General features: G+C 37.5%; 1 protein-coding gene and 1 non-coding gene across 2 annotated transcripts; both read left to right on the top strand.

Annotated features, from left to right (window-relative positions):
- Window positions 1-4335: 4335 nt before the first annotated feature.
- Window positions 4336-4407, top strand: TRNAL-CAG (transfer RNA leucine (anticodon CAG)). The gene has a single exon. It is a non-coding gene; the product is annotated as a tRNA-Leu (tRNA).
- A 10896-nt stretch (window positions 4408-15303) lies between these two features.
- LOC114357558 (sulfotransferase family cytosolic 1B member 1-like) lies at window positions 15304-21060 on the top strand. Its single transcript, XM_028311239.1, has 6 exons — window positions 15304-15426; window positions 17180-17279; window positions 18756-19078; window positions 20189-20283; window positions 20601-20781; window positions 20945-21060. The coding sequence occupies exons 1-6, from the start codon at window positions 15348-15350 to the stop codon at window positions 21058-21060; spliced, it is 894 nt and encodes a 297-aa protein (XP_028167040.1). The 5' UTR covers window positions 15304-15347.
- Window positions 21061-21229: the final 169 nt, after the last annotated feature.

The raw sequence follows: 21229 nt of genomic DNA, 5'->3' as shown, positions 1-21229 counted from the left end.
AATCAATTTGAACGATAATTTTTTTGTTGAATAGGTATTATCAAAAGGGTGGTTTCATGCGAATTTGAAGAAAATATTTCACCCCCAAGGGTGGAAAATTGGGGATGAACTTTTTTATACGCAATATTTTTAATTTTTAGTTTTTTTTGTGTTCACGCATTTGAAGTCGGTTTTATTTTTTTTAAAAGTTAATTATATCATTCTATCACTTTTGTCATCTGAAAAAGTAGACCAGTTTTCGCAGTGAAATTATCGGTAAATTGATAAAAACTGGGGCGAATGAACAAAAGCCTTATCTGGAGTTCTGATTCGCATTTCTCTGGTATTCTGCTGAATTTAATTTGCATATTTCAAGCAAAACCCAAACCCGATGCATTTTCACTCTTATCGAATTCAAAGAAACGCTATTGCATAAGAACCAAAGCACACGATGCGTTGCGGCGCCGCAACGCCAAAGATTTCGCGGTATCGCGCGGCGTGATACTGCGTTTATTTTTACCACCGTTAAGGCCTATTCAGACCTAAGCGGTATTCGCTACCGTCTGCGGCAGAGAAAACGCTCTAGCCGCGGTACTTGATACTAAATACCTGAGCGAAACCCGCGCGGTATGTACCTCTGCCCACAGCGGCAGCGAATATCGCTCAGGTTTGAATAGGCCTTTATTTCTATGTAAGACGACGCAGCGACACCGCTCCGTCACAGATCACAAAATCTAAAGAGAGACATGACAGGGGGGCTATGCCGGTGTCGCAGCAATATGCCCAAAAACAGAACACATTGCCGGTGACAGCAATGATGACAGCAGCGACGTCATAATGTAAGTAAACAGTTTACATTGCTTGCGTAATACTAAAGATTATTCGAACACTGAGTACCGATACCGTAGTGGATAATGAGCACATATTTTTGTGAGTGTGAATTTCTAATGCTATACTGAGTTTCGAACTCAGCGCATTAGTTGGCATCTCTCTATATCTCTATGCGCTTCGTCGTCGCACCGCCCCCGCAACGCACTCTAACTAAGCCCCAGTTCTAGCTAGGAAAGCTGGGATATTCTAAACAAAAGAACTCGTGGCCAAATCTCCTCCGTATCAGTTGCTTGCACAATCTTCCGACTGAATAAGGAATGACGTATACTAAACTATTAGCCCGCTGCACGCTGGTTAAATGAATTATCACTCCTCAGGTTCGCTATAAACTGGCTTTGAATTAAGTCTGAATTTAAGTCTTGGCATTTTCGTTTTATTTGTAAGTCGGTTCGTAGTATTGAGTAGGGTAAATGAGATACATATTATAACGGTTTAATTTTCTAATTTGCAAATACGTTTCTCATTTCCACTTTGGCTAGGTTTTTTAATTGCATGCCTCTACTTTGCAAATACGTCGCGCAAGTATTTATCATCATTAGAAGACATCTAATCAAATACAAAATGACTCAATTAAATAATTGGGATTAAAGAAACAACCTATTTTAACGACTTTAATTTTAAATCCCTTTGCAAAACATGAATTGCTTAGTCGCGGTCGTCTAAAATTTTTAAATCTTGCTTTGATGATTTTGTCTCTCAGTACGAGCTTCACCTTACCCGTAACAGATTCAGAATGCGCCTCATTTGGTCCATGGTTTAACATAGCGAGCGCCTGCGCCAGGTATTTACATATTCATTTCAAACCGAGCTTAATGGCGTACAAACACAGACTTTGCAACTTGTGTATTGAACATTGAGCGATTATTATTGATTTTAGATTTAGATCTTTTGATGGGATTTATCCAGAAGAGCCAGTTGAAGAAAGAAGAGTCTATAAAGAGAACCTTGAAGCCCTATTTTTTGTTGTAGTTCCCTAGTTAGCTCTTTAAATAATTTACCTTTTCTTTCATAAAGCCTCGATATTTATAACTGATATTATTTCATTTGTTTTGCTAACAAGATAATATGTTTGCTATTGCTATTAAAATAAAATCACCTCCACGATGAAAGGAGATATTTAAAGTATTATACGCTAGACGAAAAATAGTAATTAAAATAGCCTAGAATATGGATTTTCGGAACAATAAAGTACCTACTCGAATAGTTAATTTAGCACCAGCCACAATAGCACATTTTGAAAGGATAGCAAATTTATGTCTCAATTTCATTACACGAATTCGATGGAAAATGAAATTTGAACGATTAAAACAACAACGTGGGAATTTAGTGCTCTATCATGAGAATTGATTGAATTTCAATATTCGATATTTTGGTGTGGTATCATAAATTGGCGTTATTAAATAGACATTATTATTAATTTCATCATGTATTTGTAACCAATTGATGTATCGTTGAATAAATATTGTATTGGGTTAATAAACACATGCTCCACCATTTCAAAACAGAAATGATGTAAAGAGAGGAATACTGGTTTAACCAGTATTCTACGAGAAAGGAAAAAGATGAAAATTTAAAATGAAGGAGCAATTAAACAATAATACATTTCTTTTCAGCAGAGAGCTACAAGTTACAAACGCTACATAACAGATAGATACGTCATATAGACATTTGTAGTGACCGACCGAATATTCGTTTTCGTTTTCGTTTTCGGCCATTTTCGGCCAAAAAATGGACATTCGGCCATATTTTCGTTTTCGGCCAAAAACCAGCCGAAGCTTCGGCCAAACCGAATATCAGAAATACGTGAACAAGATGGTGACTTTTATCGTTCTGATATCTTCGGGAGTGAATCTGGTGCACTCATGGTTCCAATCAGACTTGAACGGACGCGGTATTGTCACACTCTTTTGAAGTTGTGAAGTGAGGTTACGTTGTAAACGGTGTCCAGCGAGAATTTCAAGTTTCCAAGTTCAAGGATACAAATAAAACCAAAGAGTTTTCATTAAGTTTAATTGTTTCAAAATAGAGTAATGCGGATTTGAAATACGCCATGAGTCACTGATCGGGAGCCTACAGAGCGTTCGCAGTTGAGCAATAAGTATTTGAAATGTATTGTCGAATGATCGATGAATGTCGGATACCACAACTGCAACTGCATCCCGGACAACTACGGAACTCTATTTCAGCAAGAAGGTGTCTCACCACACACGGAGAGGACCTCGATGGAGACACTGAGGACTATTTTTATTTTTCAAATAAATGATCAGCAAGTACAGGGTTCATACCCTAGCCGCCTTGGTCACCAGATCTCACACCGTGCGACTTTCTCTTGTGGGGATATCTCAAGTCAAAAGTTGACAGCAAACTATCCTTAAATAATTCAGGTTCTGTAAGAAAATATCCGCCGTGAAGTTGCAGGAAAATTATTAGCACGTATGCTTTCGCATAGTTGCGAATGTAAGGGTCCGGCTGTGAGAGTGCCTATAGTAAAACGGGCATCATTTAAACGACATTGCAATCCGCATTATTAAACTCCATTTTGCATTAGTAATAAATAATAAAAAGTCTTAAGATTTATTTGTATTCATTTTTGAAGTTCAAAAATTCCCACTGGACACCCTTTATTTCTTCTTCACTTCCCAATATTTCAATATACACCGGAAATAATATTCTACTAAGAATTCATAATATTTTTTTTTATGTTTTAATGCCGGTTTTCTTTATCAAAATCAACTGTCAAACGTCATTATGTTTTTGGTCAAAACATTAATGGTTTTCAAAGTTTTTACATAGGTAATTTCATATTGTTTACAAGATATTATTTGATCACAGATTGAAATTTGAGAGTTGAAGGTCATTTTCGTTTTCGTTTTCGGCCGAAAATGAGACTGCAGCCGAAGCTTCGTTTTCGTTTCCGTTTTCGGCTGAAAATCCATATTCGGTCGGACACTAGACATTTGTAGACATTAATACAAATAATATACTAGCTGGACGCTTAACTAAAATTTGCATGTATCCAATTATGACACTTGAATGAGATGAATTATAACAAGTCAAATAAAGCTGCCATTCAATTTTAATTCGATTGAACTTACACATCGGTATTCAGAACCGACTCACAACCCAGCAATAGTACCTAATATAAAACCTGCATGCTGTTGGGGTTCACGTTAAATGAAGCCCTTTCATTTCTGCCCCGATTTGAAATCGACTATATACCGCAACCTACACTTATCCCGAATCACGTGGCACCATTGTCGCGTAGCGAGCGAGCAGCAAGTGAATTGTAAATCGTTCGGTGCTCGCAGGGTAGTACCATGGGTCCTGTTTTAAATTATTAATTTTACAGTTATTATAAAATTATTTGAAATAATAATCGAAAATTAATGGAAAATTAATAATAAGGAGCAAAATATCCTGATTTAAATACTTTTGCGCCTGAGTCAGTAGAGATGTAAAATAACAGCCCCTGTGGTCTAGTGGTAAGACCACCTGCTTCAGACGTAGAGGTCCTGGGTTCGATTCCCAGTGGGGGCAGATTTTTCTGTTTGGTTTGGTTGGTGGTAGGGCTTGTTCCAAGTCCGCCTGGCTAGCTACCACCATCTTACCTAAGTCTGTCACCATAACAACAATGTTAACAGCATTGTTGTGTTAAGACAGTTAGAGGTAAAATAGCCAGTTCCTCCGTGGTTGAGGATTCCGGGTGAAGCTCGCTTCCACCTTCGGCCTGATCGTCACTTACCATCAGGTGAGATACAGGCCAAGAGCTTCCTCGTTGTGGATAAAAAAAATATTTATCAATTTGGCAATAAAATCGAGCTCCCTCACCTCAATTTTCGCTTGAAATTGAATCTAGTAAACTTCATTCTGGAATAATCACCTTAGTAGTCCCCCGGACTGTATTTTCGCTCGCAGCTGAAATCGGGTGATTGAATAAGCAACTGATATGGGAAGGCAGTTTGGGTGTATGTGTAATTCTGATTGCAGGCACGTCATCCCAAGAGCACATCACACATTGCTGTCTCAAAGCAATAGTCTTAACGCATTCAATAACCGTGCAATATCAATTCCCGTTATGATGGACGAATTTGAAGACACACACAGTGCAGTATGAAACGTAACATTAGTTTTTGTTTAGTAAAACTGTTCTAGTAAGTATCATTTTAGTTTTTATTTAGGTACGAAATCAACCCCATGAATATCATGATGTTTAGACAACATAGATTCTAGAAGTATAATATAAAGGCTTTTTTAAAATTACAAGCCTATGCTTATAAACGATTTTTCTGTCACCTGATGGAAAGTGCTGATCAGGGTGAAAGTGGAAGCGAGCAATTGCGTGCATACCCGGAATCCAAAGCCAGAATGATGACCTTATAATAACTCAAAGAACTTAAACCTTACTTTAGTCACAATAACCTCAATTCGATTTAAAACTTGAAAATATCGATTGCCGCTGATAAGAATTGAATCAACGACCTTTCGCTTGCCGGGTGACCATTCTTTACTATGCCATTAATAACAAGTAAAATAATAAGGAAAGCGTTAAAATAAAAGAGCTGGGGAAATTAGCTCAATTACTTCATAAACGGTAGCTATTACCTACGAATTTATAGTCGCTTATGCAAACAATACCCCAATTAGTTAGCCACACAAAGCGGATAACACTCCAAAAACACTTCCAAATCCTCTATATCAAAGAAAAGTCAAGAGCAGAAATCAAAAACAGGGTAAATGACCACGACAGGTCCGTCTATTGTGCTCCCGTAAGCTTAGGGTGAACTGGACTCTGGGCAAGCCATTGTATTCTAAGGTATTATTGTCCGGAGTTTTGTCAGAAATTATATGGGTAATCGGCCTCTTTAGTGTTTTGCCGGGAGATTGTGGATTAGCTGATAATATATAATAGAAAAGAATTTGGTATTTTTTCTGACTTATTTGAAAGTACGTATTTACTTGACTTTAACTAGAATCTAGTTTATTTATTCTAATGTGAATGTAACTTGTACCAAAACTTAGCAGTGTCGTTGTCGTGTGGTTTTATGCTTAGTAGTTAAATACTAAGCAAAGCTCTTAGCCTTAGGCTGAGTTGCACCACCTAACTTTAACCGTAACTATAAAGATAACCGGTGCTTTTTGTATGGAGTTTGACATATATGACGTTTGTTAAAGTAAGACGGTGCAGCCCAGCATTACCGTCTGGCCATTTAGCTCACCTCTGTTTGGTTATCTGGCTGCTAAGGCCATTAATTCATGCCTCCGGCTGCTCCTCGCAGTCTGCAGGTATCCATCGTGCTAGAGAATGGCTTTCAAGGAAACTGTCAACGCAATTTGTACTAGACATCAAGCTAAACAGCGAAGCGTTTTGTATAGTTACTGGTATTATAGATGCTTTGCTACAAAAATAGTAATATGATGTGCTTCGATGGACACTGTGCACCGAAATTAAGACAAAAGCGTCGATTATACTTAGTGATAAAGTTTTACATTATTTTAACAAAAAAATTAAAACCGACTCCAAAAAACCTGCACTAAAAAGTAGAAAATAATTACATGATTTATTTATTAGGCAAATGTATACCGCGATTGACATTCTCAGAATCAGTGCCAGACTGCTCAGTGCCTCAACAAAGGTTCTAAATTTACCGGCACCGACTCCAACAATATCAATCATGGTATAGGTACATACATTAGCAAGGTTAATAAGTACATAAAGTAAGGTTATTAATCTGTTCACAAATAAGTATGAGCTTTGCCACTGATGTAATAGTTGGAACAATTTAGTCTTTTAGACTCATTTAAATGATCATAAAGCAGGATAGTTTTAATACCAATTTCATTTACATAAAACTGCGGAAGTAATTGCGACACAAACTTGCATAATATCCCAGAGGATAATTAATCCTAGGCAAGCTCTATAAAATAGGCTAAGTTAGCGTTATACCTGCGTGGATATGGTTCCGTACATGTTTGTTGCATTTGACAAATAAAAGATAGATCAAACAAAACATTTAGTAAATATACAATTTCTAGCGGCCGCCCGCGACTTCGTACGCTTAGGGGTGGAGTTTCGTAAAATCCTTTCTTAGCGGAGGCCATTTACCTGCATGCCTAATTTCAGCCCGATCCGTCCAGTGGTTTGGGTTGTGCGTTGATAGATCACTATGTCATGTCAGTCAATCAGTCAGTCAGTCAATCAGTCAGTCAATCAGTCAGTCAGTCACCTTTGAGTTATATTATTTAGATTGTTATATTAAAAAATAAATCTTATTTTTCTGAATCACGTAGGTCTCGTTAGTATAAATAAATAAATAAATAAATATCCTTAGACATTTTACACTGCGCTTCTAGTCCCAAACTAAGCAAAGCTTGTACTATGGGTACTAGACAAAGGATATAAACATACTTAAATACTTTTTTTTTGTAAAGACATACTTATTATACATAGAAAACACCCAGTCCAATACAAACAAATATGTTCATGCACACAAATGTTTGTACTGTGCGGGAATCGAACCCGCTACCTCCGGAATAGTAGTCCGTTTCGAACCACTACACCAAACGGCCGACACAATAAAGTATACAATTAAACTCATACTCAAGGGTAAACATTTAAGCTCTTATGCGTCATCCTCCAGTCCCCAAGAGACAGATGTGCCCAACCTAGTTTGGAGACCACTAGAAATAAACCATAGTTGTAATATTTGCTTGATTGAATGTATTTATTTATTTTATTCACTTACCATCAGGTGGTCCGTCTGCTCGTTTGCCTGTCACATAAAAAAAATATTTAAACTAAAAATAACTGTGACTGTCAGTTAACCAGACTCAGTCGAATTTTATAAGATGATTTTTTCCAAAATTTGACGGGACCCAAAAACTTAACTGTGCCAAATATGGTCTCTTTACGACTGAACCTAGATTGTCTGACCTCAAGTCCGATCCGATTGCTTTTTTAGTATGCGCACAATAGGAATTAGGCTCTTTACACAGTCCTGTACTCCCCACGCTAGTAATTACCCACCGGGGCGTCGTTGAAGAGAGATCCTGGATAGAGATAATTAAAGTTGGGGCCGTAGGCCGGGTCAAACTGGCATCTAAATAATTAACCGAGAATTCTAAATGGGGTAAAATGTTATGAACTCCCGTATTGTGGACAGAATTAATGCCGGGCCGTGTTGTTAATAACGGTAGGTGATTTAGTAATTTTATTTAGTTGTTTCAGTATGAGGAGAGTCGAGAGATTTGTGACTGTTCTGGGCTGTTATTTAAAATTAGTGACTTATCCATGTTTTTTTTACTGAATTAAAACGGCAGCGTTTTTATCAAATGAAAATAGAACTGAAATCTATCACCTAGCTCTATTTTCAGAAGAAGTTGGAAATTGGGTACCTAAAGATAACTTAAGTTTTCTCAAGTCGTTTTGACTATTACAACTGAAGTTTACCATTTGGTAGTTGGTACACTAATTTTGATTCTACAAAAATGGACTGTCGTCTGCGGTACCTATTTCCGGACCGATACTACCTATAATATTTCAAGAACTTATTCCTTAAAGTAACTTTTCCGTGGCTGCGGGTGTCTATGAGATGGGTGGGGGTAATCATTAACCATCAGGTGATCCGTCTGCTCCTTTGACTTCTATCCCATAAAAAAATAATTTTAATTCCTTCGTACTTTTCCAATAAAAACTAAAATATACCAGCATCCAATTCCTTGAGCCGTTTTATCTGAAAGTCTTCTATTTATCGTACATCACAGCTTCGAAGGTAGCCTTATCTTCAAATATATGAGACCATTCGACCTCAACTTATAGCCCGCGTTACCCAAAAAGTATTTAGGTTTCCCCACTCGCCAGTTTTGCTTATCAGTTTTTTCGGTCCATTAATGCTTTTGATATCGAATAGTGGATTTTAGGGATGTATTATGTAATTCCAAGTAAGGTGTGATAAGTTTTAAGTACCATAATATTCAGTTGCATGGACTTAAATTTTTCGTAGATTTGTTACAAAAATTGGTTATCGTAACCGAGAATAAAAACGACCTAATAAGCGCTGGATACAGGTCGCTACCAACCGGCCAATACGAAAATCATTGAGGGAGGTCTACTACGTTCAGCAGTGGTCATCCTGTGAATCGTCATGAATCCTTTAATATCTATAAATTCTAAGAATTCAACGAAATATTTATCCTATTTTTTTTATGTAAAATGTCTTGGTATCCTAGTCCTAACAAAATTTAAATGAAACTACAAGATAACGTGCTAGTTTACGCCTATTGTCAATCAAATTATTTGTTATTCATCTGAAACAGCAAACCAATTCCACCAATCATAGCGAAAATCATTCCATAACAACCATTCCTCCTGGGTCTCCCTCGAAAACTGTTATAGTTGGTCTGTTAACAAAAAAACTGGAATACAGTCACCACGCTCTAGCAGGCACAAATAACATTTGTCAAAACTTTCAGCGGGAAAACCAATTCGAACGAAATACGCGCCCTCGGTTATGAATTTTTATGTTTTTTTCGGGCCGCTGATTCGGGATGGAGTTTTTGTTATAAGTGGAAGTCAATGGGATTAGTCGATAGAACAATTTCATTAGCTCAGTGAGATATTCGATTTGTATGTGCCAGTTGGTGTGGTAGAGCCACGATCAACGCGAAATGTTAGCTGATTTTATACCTACTAGTTATATATCTACGACGATACGGCCCTCCTTTTCCATGGACAAAACTGGGCTGAAGTATACAATAAAGCGGAAGTAGGTTTACAAGTTGTAATAAAGTGGCTTAAATATAACTTATTAACACTGAACACCGGAAAAACAAATTACAAGACTTTCTCTATTTTAAATCGTTTCCAACCACCGACTGACCTTCAATTAACAGCTCATGGATGCAATAACTACCCGGCTACTCCCTGCAACTGCACCGCCTTAACAAAAGTGTCATCTGTTAAATATTTCGGCATATACAGTGTGAGTCACTTTAAAGTGTACATATGAAAATAGATGAAACTAGACCTATTTTTATCGACAAAAAAAAGGTCAAAAAATTTTTGAGATTTTTTTTAAATTTTTTATCGAATTTTTTTTCTTCCAATTACTTATTGTAAAGAAAACGTAATAACTTTTAAACTAAGCGGTATATCCTGATAAAATAAAAACAGTAATAATGCCAAATAACAGGCGATACTTAAAAAATACATAAAATACACAAAAAATGCCAACAAATAATAAAAAATTATACTTTTTGAAAAAAATCTGCTATAAAATTCGTGTTTTTTTGGTTATTTGATAAATTTCTCCAAAAAATGCCCCTATAACTGGTGGTTTTTATTATTTTGTATTATTCTCTATCGTATTACCTTCGTAAAACCAAAACTCGCATGTCTCTATTCCTATCACAACATTTGCTATGATCGTTTGAACAAAGGCCTGCCACAACATTATTATCCGCTACAGGTAGAGACAATTTTAATTTTAACTAAAATGCTTATTTTACTTCGAAATCTTTTGTTTTTATTTGAAATCTAACTTGTCTTTATGAAAATTACAAATCTAGAGCCATTTTCAGTTTCTTTGTTAACGAAGCGTTGAATGGCGCGCCCGGAGAGGCTTAGTTCAAACAATCATAGCAAATGTTGTGATAGGGATAGAGACATGCGATATTTGGTTTTATGAAGGTAATACGATAGAGAATAATACAAAGTAATAAAAACCACCGGTTATAGGGGCATTTTTTGGAGAAATTTATCAAATAACCAAAAAAACAGAAATCGATCTCAATTAGTTAAGCTTGATAAACACATACTGAGTACAGTAGAGCCTACACTGTTATATGGCGTTCCACAGGGTAGCGTCCTTGGACCTACCCTGTTTCTTTTATATATAAATGACCTAACCTCATTAAAACTTGATAATGCATCCATCGTTTCTTACGCCGACGATACGGCCCTCCTTTTCCATGGACAAAACTGGGCTGAAGTATACAATAAAGCGGAAGTAGGTTTACAAGTTGTAATAAAGTGGCTTAAATATAACTTATTAACACTGAACACCGGAAAAACAAATTACATGACTTTCTCTATTTTAAATCGTTTTCAACCACCGACTGACCTTCAATTAACAGCTCACGGATGCAATAACTACCCGGCTACTCCCTGCAACTGCACCGCCTTAACAAAAGTCTCATCTGTTAAATATCTCGGCATATATATTGATCAACAGCTTAACTGGCATAAACAGATTGAAAACTGTACATCACGTGTGAGGAAACTGATATGGCTTTTTAAATATCTTAGGCATGTCTCCGATAGACAACTTTTGATACAAATCTATAAAACCTTGGTGCAGTCTGTCATCTCCTATTGTCTACCCATCTGGGGTGGAACTCATAAAACCAAACTGATCCAACTTGAACGCGCCCAAAGATGCATTTTGAAAGTTTTATTACTAGTAAAACCTACTTACAGTACCGTAAAAATCTATGAAGACTGTAACGTGCTAACCATAAGGCAGCTATACATATTTCTATGTGTCTTAAAAACTCACAAAATCACAACTCCTGATCCTATTATTAATGCAAAACGTAATCCATACAATGTTATTCCAAATTTAAACATCCACACAAATTTGTCACGGAACCAATTTCAGTCTAGATCGATAACCCTATATAACCGGATAAATAGAATACTGCATATCTACAACATGTCCTGTAATGAAGCTAAGAAAAAAATTTACGACTGGTTGAAACAGATGGACTATATGGAAACTGAAAAACTATTGATTTGTGAATTATGATCTTAATTAAAAGCAGTGCGATTTCTTATGTTTTTCATAGAGATTTTTATAAAATTTTGTTTATAACATATTGCTGAGCTTCGTGGAATTGTTAAACGTAAAATTATTAGTTACCTACTCATGTTAGAAATTTTAAACATTGTGAAGAGCAGCTTTATCCTAGGACAAGTTTTTAAAAACTTAAATGGATAAGGCTAATTTGTAATGACAATGTAACATGTGTTTCATAATTAAGTATTTGTATTTGTATTTTGTACTAGCTTTCCGCCCGCGGCTTCGCCCGCGTGGAATTTTGTCTGTCACAGAAAAACTTTATCGCGCGCGTCCCTGTNTCAAATAACCAAAAAAACACGAATTTTTAAGCAGATTTTTTTCAAAAAGTATCATTTTTTATTATTTGTTGGCATTTTTTGTGTATTTTATGTATTTTTTTAGTATCGCCTGTTATTTGGCATTATCACTGTTTTTATTTTATCAGGATATACCTCTTAGTTTTAAAGTTATTACGTTTTCTTTACAATAAGTAATTGGAAGAAAAAAAATTCTATAAAAAATTTAAAAAAAATCTCAAAATAATTTTGACCTCTTTTTTGTCGATAAAAATAGGTCTAGTTTCATCTATTTTCATATGTACACTTTAACGTGACTCACACTGTATATTGATCAACAGCTTAACTGGCATAAACAGATTGAAAACTGTACATCACGTGTGAGGAAACTGATATGGCTTTTTAAATATCTTAGGCATGTCTCCGATAGACAACTTTTGATACAAATCTATAAAACCTTGGTGCAGTCTGTCATCTCCTATTGTCTACCCATCTGGGGTGGAACTCATAAAACCAAACTGATCCAACTTGAACGCGCCCAAAGATGCATTTTGAAAGTTTTATTACTAGTAAAACCTACTTACAGTACCGTAAAAATCTATGAAGACTGTAACGTGCTAACCATAAGGCAGCTATACATATTTCTATGTGTCTTAAAAACTCACAAAATCACAACTCCTGATCCTATTATTAATGCAAAACGTAATCCATACAATGTTATTCCAAATTTAAACATCCACACAAATTTGTCACGGAACCAATTTCAGTCTAGATCGATAACCCTATATAACCGGATAAATAGAATACTGCATATCTACAACATGTCCTGTAATGAAGCTAAGAAAAAAATTTACGACTGGTTGAAACAGATGGACTATATGGAAACTGAAAAACTATTGATTTGTGAATTATGATCTTAATTAAAAGCAGTGCGACAGACGGACAGACGGACAGACGGACAGACGGACAGACGGACAGACGGACATGACGAAACTATAAGGGTTCCGTTTTTGCCATTTTGGCTACGGAACCCTAAAAAGTGGTTGAAAACATGCGAGAAAAAGAATTGAAACAGGTTTTAGGTCATATTTTGAAAAAAAAAATAAAATAAAAACAAAATCATCAATTTAAAAAAAGTAGCTCACTTAGGGTAAAATGCAAACCTTTGCCAACCAATAACACTGTGAAGTACCTGGGTTTGCACCTTGATAGAAGGCTAATCTGGGTAAATCGTGTTAAAGCCAAGAGAACTGAAGCAAATATGCAACTCAGGAACCTGTCATGGCTGATAGGACGACAATCCCGACTCTCTATCAACAACAAACTGCTCGTCCACAAGTCTATTATCAAACCAATCTGGACCTACGGAATAGAACTCTGGGGATCTGCTAGCAACTCCAACCTGGAAATATTACAGAGATTCCAAAACATTGCATTGAGAACAGTCTCGAGCGCCCACTGGTTTGTGAGAAACGCAGAAATACATGAATACCTTGAGATGACGACTGTTAAGGAGGAAGAGCAACTACAGCAAAAAGTACAGGCAGAAATTCGACAGACATAGCAACGCGCTGGCCAAGAACCTGCTAATGGACGAAGATACAAAGCGCCTCAAGAGATGGCACATCCTCGAGCTCAACGAGAGAAAGTAGAGCTTTTACCAGTGATGGACTTTGCTATTCAATGGAATACCAGTCAAATAATCCGCTCCCAGAACACATCTAATTATGGCTATGGATGGCCGATCGTAGATAATAAGAGGAAGAAAAAAAAACTTAGGGTAAAATGGGCGAACTTGTAAATTCTTAAAATGACCTTCTTACCTATAGGTAGCTACACCCACGAAGATTGTCTAACCTTTCACCAAACACCCTGTATACTGTGGTTTTGGCTTGGCTATCTCGTTTTCTCGTTCGTTAAAATCCCCGTGGCGGGGAATCCCCGTGACCCCATCTCGCTTGTGTCGCACGCATCGCATCGGGTTGCGTTCATAAACTCTCTCATAGTCATAAAAAAATTGTATGACAAACTCGGCGCCTCTACGGTCCAAAATAACTAGTACTTTATCTGAGGTTCAAAAGAACTTCCGCCGTTTTAACGTTTAGTAATGTAAACTAAAACCCTAAGCGTAAAATGAAACCATAAACGTGAATCATAATAAACATAATATAAATATTGAGAGACTTGTTTAATAAGCGTAATATTTGTTTTGTTGTGTACAAGGCCTATGTTGCGCATACTGTACCTACTTACTCGATACTCCATTTAAAAAAAATTAGGTGGCAGTAGCGGCGCGGCGCCCCTATTGTCTTGGCGCCTGTGTGCGCCGCACACATCGCACACAGGGGCGGCGCGGCCCTGCTCTGAACTCTTCTTACGCTGTTAGGGTTGCTGTCTAGTGAAAAAATAATTAATCTACTTATTTGTAATGAGGTACGTATGTAGGTAAGTACGCATTCATTATGGAAAACTTTGGGAGAGGCCTTTGTCCAGCAGTGGACGTCATTTGGCTGAAACGAACGAACGCATTCTTTATGAGCAGTAGTCATGGTAGGTTAGGTTCCTATACTATCCTAAGATTTATTGATTACCTACATGGCCAACATACCTTTCAGCATCTTTGGGAAGCGAAAAAAAAGATAAATCCGGTAGATTTATTTTCGAATTTAAACACTCGAACGCCGCACAATAACATTTCTTTCTCTTTATGTCCATTTTTAAATAATACTTCGATCATAGAATTAGTTACTACAACGCACGCCAGCGTCCTGACGGGCGCGCGCGTGACACTCGACTGATATAATACCCGCCGGCGGGGCGCTTCGCTGTAGGTAATTATCGGATGTACCGCGCGCAGTGAGCCAGGCCTGGCGTCAGTGGATATCGGAAGAAATAAAATACATTGCGCAGTAGTTACGCATGACATAAATAGTAGTAGTAGTTCTTCGTTTCACTTATGTTATTGCACGTTACGACGCATTATCCAACAATATCGGAGAACATTTCCTCAGTACGACTGAATCGCGACTAACCTGGCGTCGCGGGCGATGTTCGTTTCTGGGCATATCGCGGAGACACGCGCCACGCCCCCGTTTCACATCTATTCCCTTCTATGATCTGAGGTGTCAGAGCATCTCAGTAGATACCTAATGCCACGACACTGGCCTTCCGTGCAAACTGGTCGTCTTCATCGGCCACTGGGTAACAGAAATCCCTAGGTACATCACTTGTGAACATTTCAAGCTATATCATCTAGTTAGCTATGTCAGTGCCTAATTTAATCGTTATTATTTCAGATGATGGTTTAGTGCGAATAGGCCCTAAAGGCTATTTCTTTAACGGCAGAATGAAAACTGATGCAGCTCCAATCTATAATATGTCCATAAGATCCGACGATGTATTCGTAGTGGCGTTCCCGAAGTCAGGTTTGTACAATGTTATTTCGGTAAAGTTTTATAGCAGCTTGATAAGCTGGATGTCTTCATAGTTTCTATTTAAGTAAGAGCTGTGGTAAGAGTAACTGCGAAAATGTGAACGAATACATTGACAGGTTCGTGGAAATTGTCCAAACGACTGGGTCTAAGTTCTTTAAAACCCGTCGTTCAAAAGAAACCAAAAAGATCTCTGACTTCACCGAGACCTTCTGAGAGACGAAACATGGTTCTGCAGTCCTCTGAGGATGCTGCTCAGTTGGCGTCTTAACAGACAGATTTCCAAGTCTTTGACTCGCAACCTACGCCAATTTATTACAGATCGTATTAAAGAGGCGATTGAGCGTAACAAAGGCTCTAAAGTGTTCGCTGAAGACCGAGGATGGCAGAGACATCTCGTCGGGGCCTGAGTTATTAGAAGAGGTTGAGAAGTTCTACGGACAATTAACACGTGTGTACGTACACCTGTCACAAATCTAGCCGAAGACCCAAGAGCTAGATTGACCCGACACTACACCGAAGATATCCCGGACGTCAGTCTGTACGACACTAGAATGGCCCTCAAATAGCTGAAAAACAACAAGGCACCGGGTGATGATGGAATCACGGCTGAGCTTCTGAAAGCAGGCGGAACGCCGGTACTAAAGGCTCTTCAGAGGCTGTTCGATTCCGTCATACTCGAGGGAAAAACGCCTACGGCATGGCACAGAAGTGTGGTGATACTTTTCTTAAAAAAAGGCGACAAAACCTTGTTGAAAAATTATAGACCCATTTCAATTCTGAGCCATGCCTACAAGTTGTTTTCGAGAATCATCACGAATCGTCTCGCACACAGGCTCGACGACTTCCAGCATTCCGAACAAGCCGGTTTCCGTAAAGGCTTTATTATGTATCATAGACCGCTATACATACGCTACGGCAGATTATACAGAAGACCGAGGAGTATAATCAGCCACTTGTCTGGCGTTTGTGGACTATGAAAAAGCCTTCGACTCGATCGAGACCTGGGCAGTGCTACAGTCTCTGTAACGGTGCCAAATTGAGATACATCGAAGCGCTGAAGGGCTTGTAAGAAAACGCCACAATTTCGGTCCGCCTCCAGGATCAAAACTCGAAACCTATCCAGTTGCAGCGAGGGGTGAGACAGCGAGGGGTGTCATATCTCCGAAACGTTACTGTTCACCATCGCCCTGTAAGATGTTTTCAAGCTTCTGGACTGGAGCGGATTCGGCATAAATATCAACGGCGAGTATATCACCCACCTTCTTTTCGCGGACGATACCGTAGTCATGGCTGAGACTCAATACTCAATATGTTTATTGCTTCCTTAATAGTACATTTAGATGTTACATAATTACACTCGACAGCAAATAAATCGCACCACCCGCGACAAGCACTTTCAAACGTATGCATCCCCACTTCACACCAATATTGGTACCATTCAAAAGCCTAGTTCTAAACTTCATTTCATTATAGGAAAGGTTTTTACCCCAAAAATGTTTCTTTAGAAGGATCCAGAGTCACTTCTTCAAAAAATAGATAGTTACGCTTGAGCCAACTTTTATGGCTATAAAACTGTTAAGTTGGGATTAATCGCTATCCATCTGTTAAAGAGGACACGTGTGATCATTATTTGGTTTTAGGTATAACCTGCTGCTCGCAGAACGCATCCAGTATGACTAGAAGAATATTAATTATAATTTAGAAGCTTTTGGAAACTTTCATAATAAGTTACGTTTTATTCCAGGTACCACTTGGGTCCAGGAGCTCGTGTGGTTAATTGGAAATAATTTTGATTACGAAACAGCTGCAGCTATCCCTCTTATTCAAAGATCTCTATTTTTAGAGTAAGTAATCTACATATACAGGGTGGAAACGTTAAGTGATCTCATTCAATTATTTCTAAACTATACAAGATATTGAAAAACTGGTTACTGATCCTGAAAGTGCTTCATGAGCTCTTTCAAACGGTACCAATAATAGGTTACAGAATAAACTGGTTCTATCTGAAAATTCAATGTTTCCAGTTTCCATACTAAATGTATGCCAGACACACAATATTAGAAGTCTAATTTTTTTTAATGATTCATAAACTCTTAATATAAACTCGTAAATTGTATTCTTATTTAAAATGATTCATGGAAAACATTGATTTTAGGCTTTATTTGCTATAATATTGTCAAGAGATGAGTGTCATGACTGTGGTAGTACTAAATGTATGAAAGAAGGAAACATTGAATTTTTGGATAGATTCAGTTTATTCTGTAACCTATTATTGATACCATTGGATAGAGCTTGTGAAGCACTTTTAGAATCAGTAATCAGTTTTATGATATCATGTGTAGTTTTTAAAATAATGTGACTTTACCAAATGTATGGAAACTGGAAACATTGAATTTTCGGATAGATCCAGTTTATTATGTAACCTATTATTAGTACCGTTGGATAGAGCTCATGAAGCACTTTCAGGATCAGTAACTAGTTTATTGATATCTTGCATAGTTTAGAAATAATCGAGTGAGATCACTTATCGTTTCCACCCTGTATATAGGTACCCACTTATAATAAATCTGTAGAGGTCAATTCTGTACATGAAATATATTTTCAAAATAACTATCAGGGGGTGATTAGTGATCGATACTGATGCCGAAAATGCAATCAGTAAAATTTTTGTCTGTCTGTCTGTCTGTATGTTCCTTATAGAAACAAAAACTACTCGACGTATTTTAACGAAACTTGGTACAATTATTATTTGTACCCCTGGGCAGGTTATAGTTAGGAATTCCCACGGGAACGGGAATTGGCGGGAAAATCCTTTTGTATGAAAAATCTAAACCGCTTAAGTTAGACACTAAATTTGGCATGCAGATATCTTAGTAAACTTAAAGCTTAGTTACAACAGGATATTGCAAAATTTCCACGGGAAAGGGAATTAGCGCGAAAATTCTTTTGTATGAAAAATGTAAACCGCTTAAGTAAGACGCTTGAAATTTGGCATGCAGGTACCTTAGTAAACTCAAAGCTTAGTTACAACAGGATATTGCAAAATTCCCACGGGAACGGGAGTTAGCGGGAAAAACATTTTTATGAAAAATTCTAAACCGCGTAAGATAGATGAAGGGGGTAAAACGGGATCCACGCGTACGAAGTCGCGGGCGGCCGCTAGTAAACAATAATACTGTAAAGTTTCATCAAAATCCGTTAAGTAATTTTCGCGTGACAGTCATCCAGACATCCAAACTTTCGCATTTATAATATAAAGTAGAATCAGCACTTATATTACCGCCTCCTTATTCCCTTCACCAAAAACTGTTTGATTTCAGGCTTTCAAGTTTTCTCAACGGCGGAAATACTCCGAAAGTATTATTAGAAAATTTAAAAGGCGATGAAAAAGAAATACAGTTTTTGAAAGAATCGCGAAAACCAAATTATAAATTGGTAGAGGCGCTGCCGTCGCCGCGCTTCGTGAAGTCGCACCTGCCGCTGTCGCTGCTGCCGCCCGGCTTGCTGCGCGCGCGCGTGGTCTACGTGGCGCGCGACCCGCGCGACGTCGCGGTCTCGTACTACCACCACATTCTACTTTTTAAAAGATATGGCTTCACTGGCGATTTCAAAAATTACTGGGATTATTTTAGAAAGGATATGCGTACGTTTTCATATAGGGGAGAGTTCGGTATATTGTACCGCCGGGTAAATTGTACCACCCTCATATTTCGTAAAGTATTTATTGAATGTTCCTTGAACATTGGCCATATGTTTTTTTTCCGTGTCAATTAACACGTGTGTTTTATTTTGAAAAGATTATTTTAATTGTTTTCAAGTAACTTTTGAGAATGCATGTTTAGTTTGTAATTTTGTCAAATTTAATCACACATTGTTTTTAATTTATTAATTAGAAGCGTAAATTAGTGTGGATTACAATTTTTTGAAACATTTTTCGGTATTTATGAGCTCTATTTTTTACCGATTCTTTAAAAGCACTATCATCCAATCGGTTAAATTGTACCACATCAAGTTGTATGGAATTTTAGTAAATCATATTTTGAAGTTATAAAAGCATAATTATGTTTGGCTAACAATAAATAAAAGCAAAGTAGATTAGGTACCAGTGTGCGTTACAATAATCGGAATTACAAAACTTATACTGAAAATCGTGATAACTTGTAAAATAATATCGATTGTCTATGTTATTAGCTATTGTTCCTTTTCGTTACCTCATTTGTTAAGAATGTATCGTATAATATTTTGCCATAGTTTTTTTATAGGCTTGAAATTTATCCAAATCCAATTTAGTAACCCTGTGGTACAAATTATCGAACCGGTTGGCTAAATTGGACCGAAGCTCTGAACTCGTATTTTGTTGATTTGTGCTAAATATACAACAATAATATCAATTAATACCTATGAAATAGTAAGTTGAATAATTTCTCTTTTATTATATACCATGGACATTAGCTAAAACAAATCAAAACTATGTGTAAAATGGGATTGAAAAAAACTGGTCCAAATTACCGGGCTCTCCCTTATGTTTTAATTATGAATATTAAAACTGTATTTAGATCAACCCGCCTGCCGAGCGTGGGGATTATGGCAAAACCCTCCGCTATAGTGGAGGAGGCTCATAGTCCAGCAGTGGACTGTAAAGGGCTGTTGATGATGATGATTTAGATCAGATCATACAAGGGAAGAGGCATTTGTCCAGCAGTGGATGTCCTTTCGCTGAAATGGAAACATTATGTTAATTTTATAATTTTAGTTAACTGGACTCCATACTTTGAACATATAAAAGAAGCGTGGGATAAACGAGATCATCCAAACATGCTGTTCCTTTTCTACGAAGAACTATTGGAGGTAAAGTTTGGTAATAAGGTCATGAGAGTAGTATAAGGTAACTTGCATACATTTATCTATGGATAAATTGAGAAAATACATTTTACAATACTTATTTAACAAAATTGTAATATGTGGATGAGCCTGACCCCACTTTAAAACACCCGGTTCCAGCCAGTCTATTTTTCTCATCCGGAAATTAGACCCACCATTAATCAAAATAAGAAACTAAGTGGTCGCATATTTCTGTGTCTCAGGTTTCTTTCTTGAGTTGAGAATACAAATCCTTCGCTTGAGCATATTAATGACGATTTTTCATAACAAAATAAACTTTGCAGGACCTGGCCGGCGCGGTGCGGCGCGTCGCGCAGTTTCTCGGCGCGCCCGTGAGCGAGGAGCAGGTGGTGCGCCTCTGCGATCATCTCAGCTTCCACAACTTCAAAAACAACAAATCCGTCAACTTAGAAGTCATGAGGGAAGCGGGGTTAATGAGCGAAGACGGACATTTTATTAGAAAAGGTAGACTTAAGGCAGAGTTGTACCACTTAACTTTAACCATAACTATAACGATAACCGGTGCTTTTGTATGGAGTTTCAAGACTTGGACGTTTGTTATTGTTATAGTTTTATTAAAGAATAAGCATTAACTGATCATGTTGAGATGACTTACACTTGTTTCCAGGCAAGGCGGGCGGCTGGCGCGAGTACTTCGACGAGCAGATGGCAGCGCAGGCGCAGCAGTGGATCGACGTCAACCTGCGAGGGACTGACCTGCGCTTCCCGAGTATCAAGAAATAGAATATTTATTTTATAAATGGGTATTTTATTAATTAATTCTAAAATAAAATAAAAATATCGAAAGTCCAAAAATCCAGAGAACACACCTAGCAATAAAACTAAAAGGCTGACCTTTACCTTTTAAGACCGACGAAAATTAACCAATTTCAATAACGGAAAAACAATGAAA

The sequence above is a fragment of the Ostrinia furnacalis genome, unplaced genomic scaffold (genome assembly GCF_004193835.3).
Source record: "Ostrinia furnacalis isolate ACB-3 unplaced genomic scaffold, ASM419383v2 OfSCF3250, whole genome shotgun sequence".
NCBI classification, from domain to species: Eukaryota; Metazoa; Arthropoda; class Insecta; order Lepidoptera; family Crambidae; genus Ostrinia; species Ostrinia furnacalis.
This window is presented reverse-complemented; position numbering and strand designations above follow the sequence as displayed.